This window comes from Mastomys coucha, unplaced genomic scaffold (genome assembly GCF_008632895.1).
Source record: "Mastomys coucha isolate ucsf_1 unplaced genomic scaffold, UCSF_Mcou_1 pScaffold15, whole genome shotgun sequence".
Taxonomy (NCBI): Eukaryota; Metazoa; Chordata; class Mammalia; order Rodentia; family Muridae; genus Mastomys; species Mastomys coucha.
This window is the reverse complement of record NW_022196897.1, coordinates 52,286,575-52,303,552: the sequence shown is the minus strand read 5'-3', so window position 1 is coordinate 52,303,552 and position 16,978 is coordinate 52,286,575. Positions and strand designations below refer to the sequence as shown.

The following is a 16,978-nucleotide window of genomic DNA, read 5'->3' as shown; positions in this document are numbered from 1 at the left end:
GACAGGGTTTCTCTGTGTAACCCTGGCTGTCCTGGAACTCACTCTGTAGACCAGGCTGACCTCGAATTTAGAAATCCACCTGCCTATGCCTCCCAAGTGCTGGGACTAAAGATGTGTGCCACCACCACCCAGCAACCAACATGATTCTTATTAGAGGAACTACTTTACAGCATGTAGAAGCTGGGGAAAGTGGTGTTTATCTCTAACAGCAATACTTGGGAGGTGAAGGCCGAAGAACTAGTCTAGATTTACCCTCAGATAGACTGTAAGTTTGAGGCCAGCCTGGGCTACATGAGACTATGTCAACAAAACAGAACAAAACAAAAACAAATCCAACACATAAGAAATGTTTGATATGTTTGGTATATTAAACAATGATATCACAAAATGTTTTGAATTATAGCCAAAAATAATTGTTAAAAGTACCTACATTCTGTTTGATATGTCTTTATATATCTATATCTATATATATTTCAAATTGAACAAAAGCTCTTAAAAATCAAATTATCTTCACACCTTTTTAAAGAAAAAATGTAGTTCATATTTTCAGCATTCCTTTTCTGTTTCTAGAGTAGAATCTGAAGTGACAGTTGATGCATTAGCAGTGTCTGTAATTAAAGTAGTAATGTTTCATAGGTTAATCTAAAATGAGAATCAATAAATCTAAAATGAGATTTTAAAGAAAAAATGTGTTTAAATGATATGACTTGATTTACAACCCTAATATTATCACCCGTTTGTTTTGAATCTACATTATGATCGACTCATAAAATAATAGTCTAGCTTCCAAGCGTACTACATTTCCTTTTATTTCATTACAGCTGCGAGTCTTCAAGTTGGCAAAATCCTGGCCCACATTGAATATGCTCATTAAGATCATCGGCAACTCGGTGGGCGCACTGGGCAACCTGACCCTGGTGTTGGCCATCATTGTCTTCATTTTTGCCGTGGTCGGCATGCAGCTGTTTGGAAAGAGCTACAAGGAGTGTGTCTGCAAAATCAATGAGGACTGCAAGCTGCCGCGCTGGCACATGCACGACTTCTTCCACTCCTTCCTGATCGTGTTCCGTGTGCTGTGTGGGGAGTGGATAGAGACCATGTGGGACTGCATGGAGGTCGCGGGCCAGACCATGTGCCTTATTGTGTTCATGTTGGTCATGGTGATTGGGAACCTTGTGGTATGTATGTACTGCAGATCTTCGTGAATAAGAATGAGCTTGGACTGTAGGAAATACAATGGCTTAAGCAGAAAATATCTTGCCAACTTTACTGCCAGCAGCTGAGTGTCAAATCCCCCTGCAGGCAGACACTGAAGGTCCATCTTACTTAAATTCTTTGAGGTCTGAGCTCCCTGTCCGTGACCATGGGATAAAATTTACATGCTATGGAGGATATTAGGAGGAGAGGTGCATGTTTGGGGGTTGAAAATACCGTTTACTTTTTTTGTGTCAAAAAAAAATGTATTTTCTCATCTAGACTAACTGTATCCTGATATTATTTTTATAATCTCTTTAAACCCTAAAAATACAACTACCTCTTACATGTTCACAATTCACATTGTTTTACTTAAAGGTGTGGACTAAACATAAACTCTAAGGACAAACTTTAAAGAAATAAAGTATTCTACTTTAGCTGTGGTTTATAATTACTGTAGGGTACAGAATGTGTTTTATCTTTGGAGGATGAATAATTACATACATACAGACATGTATGTATGTATATGCAGGCATACACAGAAAGAAACATACAATACAGAGAAAGACAGAGATGAAGACAGAGAGACACAGAGAGAGCTGATTTAAAATAATTTCAGCCATTCCTTAGATCTAGAAGTGGATGGACAAACTGACTTTAGTTGCTTCCCCATGGCTGAGCCTATTTAGCTCCAGTTAATCACATTGGATAAAAGAAATAGATTTGAATGCAGAGGAAAGCCTTGTGGGGAGAAGGGGGATGGATCGATGCAGCACGGGTGGGGGTAGGGTGGGCGTGGTCAGTGTGTATTGTATATATGAATCAAATTGTCCAAGGACAAATGTAAATTATTTTAACAAGCTCCAACATAAAGGTATGTGTTTTAATACTTAAGTCCCCAAATCATATATAGTAAGTACCTATATAATCATATAAGGTCTTCCTTTTGAGGGGTACATTACAAATAATACTCAAAAGAATGATAGTGGGACATGCACATTATTTTCTTAAAAGAGAAAATTAGATAGCCCTAGATTCGGAACAAAATATGATGTTTATATAGAAAACAACCCAGAGATCCAGGTTTGCATCTGTCCGCCTACTACATGAGGAAACTCAGTAATTACATTTTAGGATAAAAATATCCCTGTGCACAAATATCCTTTTTACATTAGACATTATAAGTTATCCCTGTAATAGCCACAGACCACCAGGTATCCACTGCTGGTGAGTCACAATGACACTCCCCAAATATAAGGAGAGAAGAGATTTGTATTATATGAGTCTGGCTGAACCTTAGACCATTTTGAATTTTCTCCACTTTCTACACTATTTGAACACCCAAATTTTAAAGTATGCTTGATCAGAAATATATTAACTCTTGTGTAATTTGCCACCTCTGCTATTACAGTTTGTAGCCACTGGACCAAAGAAATCTATGTTTCTACCACATATTGGTTGTGTACATATTGGCAGGTTATTAGATAAATTGATTATTTGTACACATGAAGCTAGACACTCCATGGATAAGCTGAACAATGAAAATGAAAATACCATTTTTTGTGGATATGGCAAAAGCCATTGAAGGGGGGAGGGGTTTGTCTTCTCACTGGCAAGTTTGGATAGACTTGACTTAGTTTTCTTTTTTCCCTGCTATTATCAGTGGAGAGGGGCTTCTAAGTTACTATTCCCCTTTACCACAGGTAGACATGATCACGCCCTTCCAATATTGTGTGACTTTAGTGTGGAGCCTGGTATACACTAATTATTCGATTTCCTAAAACCACTGTAGCAAAGATCTGAGCTCCACATCCACGCACTGATTATTCTTATCCGTGTGTCAGTTTTAACATGGACCTTTCACTCTTTTGTCTTAGGTTCTGAACCTCTTTCTGGCCTTATTGTTGAGTTCCTTTAGTTCAGACAACCTTGCTGCTACGGACGATGATAACGAAATGAATAACCTCCAGATCGCGGTGGGAAGGATGCAAAAGGGGATTGATTATGTGAAAAATAAGATACGGGAGTGCTTCCGAAAAGCTTTTTTTAGAAAGCCGAAAGTGATAGAAATCCACGAAGGCAACAAAATAGACAGCTGCATGTCCAATAACACGGGCGTTGAAATAAGCAAAGAGCTTAACTACCTTAAAGACGGTAATGGAACCACCAGTGGCGTGGGTACAGGAAGCAGTGTCGAGAAATACGTAATCGATGAAAATGACTACATGTCATTCATCAACAACCCAAGCCTCACTGTGACTGTGCCAATTGCTGTGGGAGAGTCTGACTTTGAAAATTTAAACACGGAAGAGTTCAGCAGTGAGTCAGAACTGGAAGAAAGCAAGGAGGTAAGCGTGCTTTTCAGTTTAGGCTGCCACTTTTTGCATTATCTACACAGTATAGCCATACTCTGTATTGTTTTTGCCTATAGGTGCTTCATCAACAGAAATTAATGGGTTGGGGGAGTAGCTCAAGGGTAGGATACTTAGCATGCATGAGGTCCATTAGTACCCAACACCACACCCCCAAACAACTTAATATCGTATAATAATGTTGGAACATCATGAGAAACAGGTAAATTCATTTAATTATAGCTTTCCATTGGAAAATCAAAATTTGAGCGATTAAAATGTTCATTTTCTTGATAACTTGAATACCTGATTTAAAATGTAACCCTAAACAAAAGAAATACCATTAAACACATTTTCCTTCATTAGTTGTTTTAGAAAACTCAGTGAACTATATTTTAATGGTGATATTCCATCACTGTGAAAATTTTATGTAGTCTTTATTCACATTTAAGTTATTTATTTACCATAAGAGAGTACATTATCTATGAAAATACTTGTTTACTAGGAAGGCTTAAGCCTTACAGATATTTTTTCCTACTAAAGATGAGCAAACCTATGAAGTTTTCTATATTACCTTAAAAATACTGAGGAATAACATTTGATGATTATAGTGGATCTACAGATGGGAAATTTACTCTCATATGAGTAGTTGATAGAATGAACAAAGAAATTTTTCATATGCTGTGATTTGAGCTCATTGGGTCTAATGACAATAGCTTAGTGGCATTACTTCAATTAAAATATTTTATTATTATTTATTTATGTTTTTTGGATATAACAGCTGGAAGTTAATCTAGCACAGATGGTTTTATAAAAGATCTTTAGCTGGAGGAAATAACATCAACACCCTAGGAATCAGACCAATGATGTTTGATTTTTGTGATTTCTCTTAGAGCTTTTGAAAACTGGTTATACCAAGATAATTTCCTCTAAAATCCTTATTAGAAGTTTATAGCATTGCAACTCACAGCGGTCTCATTCTTTTCATATTTTTAATATGTTTTAAAACTAAAAAATAAGAACAAACTGTAAAGTATCAGTGTTTATTTTCAGAGCTGCACACAAATTGTGTGTAGCACATCTAATTTACATTGCTTATCCTAATAATTAAGACTTAATTCTGGTTTTATTTTCTATCACCTGGCATGGATGGACTTACAAAGAAACACTTAAAGGACTAGCAGGCATTCGTTGATTACTTTGTCCAGTTTGGTAAAAGATAGCCTTTATCATATGGCTCATAAACAAGCTCATAAAGCCATTAAAATTCTATTTAATTGATCTTACAAGCGTGTGTTTTAAATTCTTAGGTGGTTAAGAATAGGAAGGGAGGTTAAATGAGAGAAGATTGAAATAGGCTCATATTTGGGTCACATACTAATAAGTGAAAAGATATTGTTCTACAAAGGAAGATCCAAGATTGGTAATGAGCTCCTATTACTAAGGTGAGTAGAGAGCAGGAGACAGTGCAAAGGATGTATTGATGAGCCTGGAAGCTTCAGACTGCAGCCTTTCAGAATAAGTCAGAGCGTGGAATTGGCTACATGGTCACAAAGGAGTGCTCTGAAACAGAAGCAATTAGAAAGGGGTATCTTAGGAACATTTGTTATTAAAGAGCAAAGTACATTAGAGTGAAAGATAATGGAGATTAACTTACACATTGTTATAGCAATGAGACGTTGAAATTCTGGCCTAAAATAATAGAGAACCAAGAGTAATTGGCAATTTAACAGACTGCAAGTATCTAAGGAATCAGAAAAGTGGCAATTCTGTTGTCACATAAGGTCTTCTGAGTGAGGTCACTAGGTTGGTATGGAAAGAGTTAGATTTGGGATTTAAGTTTTGCACATCATACCCACAGATTCTGCATACAGGGTTCAGTCAAACTCTGATCAAAAAACCACAGAAAAACCTGTCTACTGAATAGATACATACTGTTTTCTCATTGTTCCCTAAAAGAATAAAGGGTACTAATTATTTACATTGTATTTTGTACTGTAGATAATCTAGATATGAGAGTATTGTGTAGGTTAATGCATGCACTACAAATACTAAGCCAGTTTCTACACAGGACTTGTACATCTGTTGGTTTGGATTTTTGTAGAGTACTGGAACTGATCCCTTGTGGATAAAAAGGGATGGTGTGGTTGAAGGTAACAGTGTTGCTCAGAGTCAGAGGTCAGAGCTAAAAGTAGACTAAATAATACAATACTTAAAATTATTTGCTTCCCTGAAATAGGAGAGGTCAAAAAATAATTATAAGGCAAAAATAGGGTAAAGCTAAGGACAGAATTGCCTGACTAGGGTAAAGTCAAGAAAAGACAGAAAAGCCAAAGCAAAACAAAGGAACTTTTATGGCATTAATAACTGAGACTGCTGACAGTGGGCTTATGGAGAATAAATAGTTCCATTTGTTTCTGCTAAAAACACTTTTAATATATTTCAAAAGCACCTTAAGATTCTCAGATATTTCATAAGCTTGGAATATTAAGATGTAATTTGTCATTCATTATCAATTCCTGGAAAACATTTGTTTCCCCAACAAAAATATATTATTGGGTAATTTCTATAATTCTATACTCCTTCAACTAAATTTTGAATAGATGAAGTCCAACTTCAGAAGTTAATGACATTTTTAATATACAAATGTTAGTAGGAACATCAATGTAAACACAAGCATATATTTAATCATATAAATGTGATTGAAATTATCATCAAAAGCAATATTATATATTGCTTCAATTATTAAATAGTGCCTCAGATTAAGAGCATTGGCTGCTCTTGCAGAAGACCTAGGTTTGTTTCCAAGAACCCACATGATAGATAACATCTGTCTGTAACTCCAGGTACAGGGAGCTGACACTGCTCTGGACTCCAAAGGCACTGCATGGTTCACATCCATAAGTACAGGAAAACATTCACATTCAGAATATTAATTATATATGTAATATATATAATTAATATATATTATTATATATATATGAAGATGGATAGTAGGGAGGAAAGAGAGTATCTGGGGTAGGGGAAGGAATAGGGTCAAAATTCAATGTATTGAATTCTCAATGAATAATCAAAACATTATTATCTATGTTTCTTGACATGAAGTTCTGTTTAATAAACAATAAATTTTTCATTTATTCAACATTAAATTTTATGTGGGATAATATACTTAATACCACAAAAACTTATCCAAAAGCAATAGGAAAATTCTCATATATGCTCAGAGACATCACATAACATAGAACTTTTAAAAAAATAATAGCAATTATTAGTATACTTTAATATTACAGGACAGACTTAGCTAAATTCCACTGAAGTATATTTCACATATACACCACTATGCACATGCACACGTGCACGCACGCACACACACACACACACACACACACACATACACACACACACGTTATATTTTCATTTGTTTTTTGCTACTTTCTGGACCACAGCTGAAGTAAAGCATTGAGTTCTACTTTGGAAAGCATGTGATATCCTTTGGTTTTGCTCACAGAGTAAACAACCATTAGGCTAAACACAACATAGTTTTATTACATTTATCCTTAAAACTAAAAAACATTTCTAAAGTGCATACATTTTCTTCCTTTACATTAGATAGTAAACCAATCAGCTTAGATGATTTGAAAACCTGAGCTACTCAAGTATTTCCACTCATTTCTTTAATAAAATATGACTAGCAGCTGTCGCCAGAGATAAATAATCCCTGATATAGGTGTAAACTCTAGTATTATATGTTATGTAATGTGTACTTCATAAATGTGTTCATGTATATGTGTGTATGTATATGCCACGTATACAAACAGACTGGTATGGAAACAAACTCAAAGCTTTGCATAAAAGAATTGAAGACATGAATTTCAAAATACTTATATTCTTAATTTAGGGAAACTCGAATTTCTGCAAATAGTGTAGCATTCTCTAATGTACCGTTCTTGTTTTTATGGTTTTAGTGTTCACATAATCATGATAACTATAGTTCTTTCTAGTTTAATGTTTAAAGGATTACTGGCTTATCTTTCCAAAGGAAAGATTTAGGATAAATGCTTTCAATGACCATGTTCTTAGCTGAATTCCGAACTCAGTCTAGCAATAGCCTACTATGACCTTCACTTCTGACCACTTTTACTTCTCACAGGGGTGAGACCAAGCTGGTGCCATCAAGAATGCCGCTCTGGTGTTTTTTGAGGAGCCAGAGGCTCGAGCCACCACTTTTACCCAGGTTACCCAAGCAAATTGTGCTCGTACAGTCACTTCCTAAATGACTTTTGAGTGGCCTGCATGCTCCACAGCTATATTCCTTCCCCTGCCGTGGCAAGGAAGTACGAGGCTGGCCCAGCTGCTCTCTGCTGAAGCGTGTGACACATCATAGCATGGTCAGGCGAGACGGGCAGTCCCAACATCATATTTAATTCTGCTGATGGGCTTTCCACTTTAGTCTTTTAGTTTTTAAAACAGAAATAATTGCATGCCCAATGAGATTTACCACAATATCAATTTTAAACATACTAGAAATGCTTACAATTCGATATAGTCAAAGTCTTAAGAGAGCATGCACATTTTTTAATTTCTGTTTTTACTTCATTAAAATAAGACCACAGCTTTTTCGTCATTGATGATTCAGCCCTTATATGTAAACTGTGCCACCAAAATAAGCCTCAAGAGATTTGTGTTTGTGTGGTGTATGTGTGTGTGTGTGTGTGTGTGTGTGTGTGTGTGTGATAATACTGCCATTTTCAAGTCATTATATTCAGATCAATGAATATCACTTTCAAATGAACCAATTCCTGTGCTCCAGATGGAAATGTTTGCTTTCGTGCTTTCAGAAAGGCATTATTAAAAGCAACAGGATAGTAGTGAGATCTTGATAAAGCCAGATATTAGTCTGAATACAAATTTGAGTATCAGGTATCTTTGAATAGTTTGGAAATTTTTTTCAGTCAAGTGTCTGAAAAAAACACGGTGATCATCATAAAGTAGTCCAAAGGAAGACTCCGTGCTGTACCCATGTGCCATGTGACACACAAGGCACACTAAATCATTGCTCTAATGTACTTGTTTTTGGGTTTTGTTTCTTTGATTTTAATTGTTTCTGACTTGGTATTTTCCCTGTGTACATTATGTTCTCTCAGTACCTTAGACTGAGTGTGCGAAAAATTGACACTTGGAATATTTACTGGTTTTGATGGTTGTTCCTAATTTTCTGAGGAGCAGAGTCGTCTCCTGCAAACACTGTGATATTCTGGGTTAGCTGAGTCTTTATGGACTCGACTGTCTCATGTTGGTGCCATTGCTTACTGATTTTGGCCAAAGTGAAAGTTTTAGGAGAAAAACTAATCAGAAATCAAACGTTGCTGAATGTTGGGCTAAAATCTACTTTAAGTTTATATTTGTCTGTGAGTTTAATTTATACACGCATTCATCTATAGAAGCATTGAGACTTAACTGTTGAGTTCTACCAATTCAAAGACACTTCTTAATGAAAAGTGGAAACGCTGTTGCTGTTGATTTAGCTGACCGGAATGAAATCGTGTGGGGAAGTTGCAGGTCTCATCATGTTCCTTGCAGGAAGGCTCATTTCTCAAGCTTTTGTGAAAAGTTTAAAGAATAGGTGTTTGACTGAGTTCTTGAGCCCACAACCTGCTGGAAAAAGCACTGTGTTGTTTTCAGACATTCATGAGTGATGGGAAATGACATTAGCTTTTGATTTCTTGACTGTGTCTTTCAAATACCATTTCAAGAGGCAGAGATGGGTATGTAACTAGCCACTTTAACCCATCTCCACCTTTAAAGAACTGTCTGGGCATTCTTCTGTGGAGAAGACCCCAATTAAGCCTGGTTCTGATGGAAGTGTTTGTCTCCCTTCTCAGGATAAGTGGTCTTTCTCTCCTGCCTTCTTAATGCCCTTTGCCTCATTCTTCACCTACAACGCAATTACTTTCCATTTTATATACTACGCTTTTATGAATATGGCTATTTTTGCATAGAAGGAGCACTAAGGGTATTATACATTTAACATATGTCAAGGAGAAACCAGATGGTGGCAGTTTATATTTTTTAACCACTCAGTAAGTGGTTGAAAAGTAAGTTATGGGTTTTAGTCATTTCTTCTCGCCTTGGTCAAGCAACAAACGGCCTCAGCATATGGCTGTTTGTTGTTCATATCAAATGTTGTAAACCAGGATATGAATTTTCATATCCAAGTTATCACACCAAGGCCCTAAAAAGACTTTCTTTGTCTATCTGTATGACAAAATCGAGAATTCTTGGGAGTAATGGCTCGATTTTTGAGGCAATCTGTAATGGCTGAATCTTTTATTTTTGTCTCTTGAACCATACAGCAGTTTGTAAGAGTCAAAGAATGCGAGCACTGATTGAAAAACGAATGAAATGTGAGCGCATTTCAGTGGAAGTAGGCCAGTTGCTAACATTCTCTTCCATCTCTGAAAGTTAAATTCTATTATTTAATTGGACAAAATATCAAGAGCGCTATTCTTTGCGCTCCTCCTCTAGAGAGGACTGTCTCTATAAGGTCACGTGATACGGGGAAAATGTCCTCATGGCCTGTTTGGTTGCTAATTCTGTCATTCCTCTTTGAGATAACCCATTCCTCTGGGTGAGTGGTAGTTGTAGTTGACTTTTAAAGCATCATAATCAGGTACCATGTTTGAGAGCATGGTTCTTGGATCAGCAAGCGCTTCCACAGCATTGCGCCAGGCTTTTGCTAATAGCCAGGCATGTTTTCTGTGGCTGAGTTCGGCCTGGAGAATGTTGCATCTTAAATCCTGCTTCCAGCGTGCATACATAGAGCCTAAACCATCATCCTTTTGTAGACTCAGCAGTCTCTACAAGGGATGGAAGACTCTAACTTTCAAGGGCCATGTAATGTTGGACAGGTTAAGGAGAAAATAGTACAAGGAGGCAAGACTGAACTTGTACTATGTGGTTTTATCTGGAGGCCTTCTGCTGTTATGCCTATATTCCCAGATATGTTTATTCGTTCTAACTACCTCAGAAGAAGTATTAACTTTGGCTACTTAGTATATTTATGTAATTTAATATGGTAAATTTCATTTCTGGTTTCTTTGCTCTTTTGATATCATTGTAGTATCACAACTCTGGCAATATAAATGAAAGTAAGTTTTTCCTTTGTATTTATCATCAGTCACTGCTTTTAAATACGTCATATGCTTTTCACTTACTCTGGTAATCGTTTTGGCATAGTGATAAGAATTTTACCCTCTGCTAGAGTATGAATTTCGTAATGTTTAGTATGTAGTTATTTATATTATAACAATATATAGAATTAGTATAGATTGTTCTTATACCAATGTCTAGAATGTAAGTGCTTATCTTTTTCTAGAAAGTAAAATAGTGACTTGAATAGTGGTATGAATTTCTTCATGTATCCAGTGACTCAAGAATACCAGGTAGCATATTGGACAGTTTATGTCACTTAATCTGAACTCAACTCATGGTTTCATTTACTAATGTAAGTAAAATGGCTACCTTTGATGTCTTCGTATAGTTTAAACAAGATTTTCATAGTTTCACAGAATAAAATATTCACACTTTCCTATGACCAAAATATAGCCTGAGGGTTTCAAAGTGTTGTGGCCTTGCTCACCAATGAGACCTCAGTAGGACTAGAGCTCTGACTTGTGGAAGCTCACTCTAAACCCTCAGAGAGGAGAAGTCTCCTGTAAAACACTTGTGAGACAGAAACTAGTAGACCATCTTCCAGCTTTTGGTTCATGAAAGTCCTAAGAACTTATAAGAAACCCTCTGAACACTTTTCAGGAGGCTTTCCAGGGCTGAAGCTTAAAATGCTTAATAACCAAAAAATCACTTGGATGGCTAAAAAGCAGTTCTTCGTATAAGCAGGTTCTGCTCTTTAGACAAGGCTAGAAAGCAGACAAGGTCTTTTCCCCACCTATGTTTAAGATATGCTGAATGTCAGAGCCCTGGGCAGATGGGGGCAGGGAATAGAACAGTTTCCTCTCTATTTAAGATATATATGCATTGTCTCCAGAGCCAACTGGATATGGGTATTATGATATCCAAACATGTTAGCTATAGCTGTACATTTATCATCTTAAGGCAACACAATAGCAAAATTACATCCAGTGGTCTACACTGGGCATGCTAGTCATCCAGGTCAGTAGCTAGTATTAATTGTATTATGAAACAGTATGTTAAATAAGTATTTGTATTTGAGTATAAGACATCAGTGTAGCATTGGTCAGATAAATTTGATTGAAAACTAAACGTAATGCCAGTGGTTAATGGGAATTGAAGGGTAAGTATGTTTTCTAAAAATATTCACATGAGAAAGCATACATGCATGTATATGTATATAATGGTAATTATATTCTCCCCTCAATCTTCTTTATTGAATGTCTGGTATTATAGAAAAACATTTGGATGATTATGATTCTAATATTCATTAAAATATTTTCTAATATTGCTATACTTCATTCAAATCAATATATTCACATAATTTATCAAAAAGTAGAGATGAAGTAATCTAAACGTTGTAATTATCTCTATAAGAGTAACATAAAAATACATATCTATTCACTCTTCATAAAAGCAATATGAAGATTTAATGTCTACTCTCTATTTGCTTTTATAGTCGACATTTACATACATAATATGCATGTGTACTATGTACTTGGTATGTATGTGTTAGTATATGTTTGTGTACATATACATGTATATCTATTCACTCTTCTACATATAAACATGCACGCACATGTATAAATGAGCAGCTTTGGCCAAAGGCAACAAGTGTAGCAAACTACATGGACCATGATATTTGACTGAGGCAGTCATGTAGGACAGAATTCATGGAGAAGGTAGATCATGACCATGCTCAGAAGACATTATTGAGCATAGCTGGCCAAAAGGATGAACATGAACATCAACCTCTTTTATGACTACTTTCTGAATATTTTGGTTTCTTATCAGTGCTATTTATGCAGTGACATTATTGTGCCCACTCATCAAAAGCCATGGCATCTTCCCCATCAGCCACTGGTGAAGCTGCATGCTGGTACCTGTTACCCAGCATGCCCTGAATGACAACAGAAGCTGCTACAACTATACTCATTCACAGCTTTCCTGGGTTTTTCCTTTTTTAAGAATAAAAATATCCTGACTGAAAGAACGCAAAATTCTTGGGAGTAGAAAGTCTGTCTCAGCCTTCCCACATTTCCAAATGTAAAGGGATTTGAGGTAAAAATTCATATCGTATGACAATCCTAAGACCCATCAGCTCAAAATGACCAAATAACTCCACTCTCCAGCATACTACTTACTAAAAGGGATGATATATTAAACATATATTAATATAGAAAACTATATATTTTATTAAATATTTAGTCTGGCATGGTTAACTCAAAATAACAACGCAGGAAGCAATCATTATCCCAAAAATTACTCTTCAATTTTAGTTCACATTTCAAAAATATTAGAACCATATCAGCATTGAGATTTAAGATAAGTCAGGAATTATAAGCCAAATTTCTCCAAATAGAACGTCTGATTAGGGAAGCATTTAGGTCTTTTTAGAATGGCACATCTACTCTTTCCAAATGCTAGAACAGTGTGACCCAAACACTTGGCTGCTGAAATTAATGGAGCTTTAAAGCCATTGGTCTGTCTATGAGCTGTTCTTCCTTCGTAAAAGCTGTACATTCCCTAAGCCTTGTTATATGTCATGTCTTTGCCTCAGTTTCCATAAAACACTGCACATCCATGATGTCTGCCCACATGATCCTAGAAAATGTATTACATATTTATTCTGGCAACATTAAGGTGGCTATTCTTGCCATATACCATGTCACAATGATTTATTTAAGGGAAAAATTGGCAGCCTGATCATTGCATTGCATTGAGAATGAGCTCCTAATAAAGACTCCAGACAATGTCATTTATGGAGAAATTTCCATTTCATTTAGAATTCTTTGCAAGTATTGAATTCATTTATGATGTTCAAAAAAGAATGAGAGGGGGTGATCCATCATTTTCTTCTAGTAAAGTAAGGAGAAAATTATGTAAGCTAGAGAAAAATATAGCTCAAAGCTGAGCCATAATGAGTGTGATTGATGTTAACCTGTAGCCCTGTCTTGCTAAAATTACAGAAACATGGACAAGACTTAGAAGCAACTGACAGTGTTCTTTGCCCTCTGAAAAGTTCCATCTGAAAAGGTGGAAGTTGTGATCCGATTTGATGCAATTAATTAAAATAATAATTAATAGATGAGAGCATCCTGGACTTTATGAGACCCTTCTTGATGTGGCTGTAGCATTCATAGTTGTTTGCACATGGCCTTCATGTGCAAATGAAGATTCTAAAGCAAGTTTGTCTGTCTTCCCAAGTATCTACACTAACCACTGTCCTTTCTGTCTAAAGAGTAGACCTTGCTCATGTTAGTAGGGTATCATCACCATTAGTAGAATTAAAGGTATCACTTTTAGTGCCATTTTTCCACACATGACAGAATGTTTCCCAATCACTTGAGTAAAGGGGGAGAGATACACATCTTTGACATGGGCTTTGTTTCCAGAAATTAAATGCAACCAGCTCTTCTGAAGGAAGCACGGTTGATGTTGCTCCACCCCGAGAAGGTGAACAAGCTGAAATTGAACCTGAGGAGGACCTTAAGCCAGAAGCTTGCTTTACTGAAGGTAAAGAAACTAACTTGATGAAATGCTCCATCCCTACAGAATCTGAATAAGCCTCATTTAAAAGAGACATATAAAAGGAATGACAAGGGTACATTTATTGTGTTTGTCCTGTTTCATCCACCCAGTATGTCTTAAGTTGCTTCAGATCTTAAAATTTCCAGATTAGACTACAGCTGAGCCTGTGTCTGGACAAATGAGAAGGTGTGCTAAACGCATACTTTGTTTTGTTGTTTCTTCTGTCTTGCTCTTGTTGTCCTTATCCTTTAGAATGTAACAACATTTGAGATCATATCATTCTGGATTGTCACATCATTGACATGACAGTTCCTCAACATGCACAGGGAGTAGGGTAACTGGACTTATAAAAGCTACAGTAATTATACCCATTCCTCCAGTTCCAAATTTGTCTAATTTGTGCTCTGACCAGAGCTGTTTGGAAATGGTGCTGGTGAGTATTGGCATGTTGCCATGAGGTTCTCAGAGTAACCAGCTCATCTTGCAATAAAGATTTATTGATTCTTTGAGGTTGGATTCGATGTGACAAGTGGTAGCAGAGAGAGAGCAACAGATTAGACAGAAATTGGAAATCATACGATGTCTAGGAGGCAGTGCAGAAGAGAGCAGAATAAGAGGCATGGACTGCAAAATGAGTCATAGGTGTGACTAAGAAAAGAAGCAAGGCTGAACATAAATTAGCTTGAGAAAACTGACAGTGGCTGACACCTAGGAAGACAGTGGGGTTTTCTATGCTTGAAAAGAAGGGAGGGAGTACCCAGGGTCACATGGGAATATGAATAAACAACTTGTATATCTGGCTTTGTTCCCAAATCAGTGTCATGAAAAGGGACTCTATTTTACTTAGTGACCCCAAGGCAAAGTGATTCTAACTTGTATTGAAAAATATAAACCAATTTTTTTTAAACTCAAGCAAATGTATGGAAATTCCATAAATTCTAAATCTATAAGTTTAACCACGATTCACTATATGGAAGAGTGTTGAAACAAAACTGGGCAGTAAAGCAGCCATCTACCTATAAAATGAGCTGGAGTTGGGGTAAAGAAGTAAAAATGTTATTTTTTTTCACGTTAATGATCAAAGTCTATTTCCCTAATTTATTATATTAATATTGCCTCTTAGGATGCATTAAAAAATTTCCCTTCTGCCAAGTAAGTACAGAAGAAGGTAAAGGAAAAATCTGGTGGAATCTTAGGAAGACCTGCTATAGCATTGTGGAACACAACTGGTTTGAGACGTTCATTGTGTTCATGATTCTCCTCAGTAGTGGTGCTTTGGTAAGTGATTGTGTATTGGCATGAATCAAGCTCAGCTGAAATAGCCAACTCCCTGGTGATACTACAAGTGCCCATTCAGTTTAGACATCAAAAGAATAGGTGTATCTGTGCCGTGCAGAGCTGAGAACGCTGCAAAACTTTGTTCAAAACAAGTCAGAACCACAAAACAGCCAGAAGAAATTTCATATCTGTGGTTTGCCCACCAGGTGTTTTGTGTGCTGACATACCATTTGCAGAGCTATTCCCCTGGCTGTGGTATCATCCCAGCCAAATGTCACCCAGTCTGCCTTGATAATTGTATTTATGGATTGTCTGTGAAACTTGCTTTCTTTATGTACAATGAACTCATTCTTTGATAGTAAGAGATGGAAGCACAGAAGATGTTGTTGGAAGAAACTGGTCCTATCTCTTATGAACTAGATGTCTTTAGTTCATCTTCCATGAATCGAAGCTTGCTTTTGGCAGTGACTGAGGTAGAGACTTTTGGATGAGAAGTAAAGATAACAGCATATATAAAATCAATATAGATGCCAACATTCCTGTGCCAGTATTCCCCAGCCAGCTTTGGTCTTTAGCTTCTGCCTGATGGAAAAATATTTGAGTGATTTAAGCCAACACTCCTCTACGTGTTGCTAGGTTCTCAATATTCCACTAGAAATATTTGTAAGTGTTTTGGGAAGGGACACCATTAAAGTACATAAAGTTCTCTTGATTCACAGGCCTTTGAAGATATATACATCGAGCAACGAAAGACGATCAAGACCATGCTGGAGTATGCGGACAAGGTCTTCACTTACATCTTTATCCTGGAGATGCTCCTCAAATGGGTGGCCTATGGATTTCAAACTTATTTCACCAATGCCTGGTGCTGGTTGGACTTCTTGATTGTTGATGTGAGTATCAGAGGTGATTTCTAAGAATTCTTAAGAATGAGCTTCCATTAAACTTCTATGATTAGCATGGAAAAACCTTAGTCCCATTCATGCTGATGTAACAGTGGAGATTAAAACAAAACAATCAACCAACAGCAACAGCAACAAAGCCTGCAATAAATTCCACAGGGAATCCGTGCAAGAAAAGAGGAAGTGCCCCAAATGTAGAAGTGGTAAGAGAAAACACACAGAGGCTGCTCTGTACCACAGGCAGACATCGGAGGTTTTGTCACACTTAAAATAAGCAAGCCTATTTGTTGATGGAGTAGATCTAAACATTTAGCTTATTAATGGATCATTTAGAAATCTTCAGGACACTCAGTCATGATTGATTGGGAGCCAGGAATTTTGAGATTTTCACTTTAAGTCCCAACTAAATTCCTTGCTAGTAAGTAATAATAAATGATTGACTTGTTTTCAGTATTCCTTCAGTCACATATCTGTAGAGACAATAAAGTACTTCTCTCTTTTATAATAGGTAGTTGGGAATCCCTAAAGCTAGTG

At 36.6% G+C, this 16,978-nt stretch overlaps 1 protein-coding gene across 10 annotated transcripts in view; it reads left to right on the top strand.

Moving 5' to 3' along the window:
- Window positions 1-16,978, top strand: part of Scn3a (sodium voltage-gated channel alpha subunit 3) — a 110,880-nt gene that overhangs the window by 67,575 nt on the left and 26,327 nt on the right. For all 10 annotated transcript variants that reach the window (XM_031370463.1, XM_031370470.1, XM_031370469.1 and 7 more), the window contains 5 exons: window positions 822-1,178; window positions 3,072-3,542; window positions 14,129-14,249; window positions 15,388-15,542; window positions 16,262-16,435. In XM_031370463.1, the coding sequence (XP_031226323.1) occupies window positions 822-1,178; window positions 3,072-3,542; window positions 14,129-14,249; window positions 15,388-15,542; window positions 16,262-16,435 (1,278 nt within the window). The remainder of the gene's footprint in view (window positions 1-821; window positions 1,179-3,071; window positions 3,543-14,128; window positions 14,250-15,387; window positions 15,543-16,261; window positions 16,436-16,978) is intronic.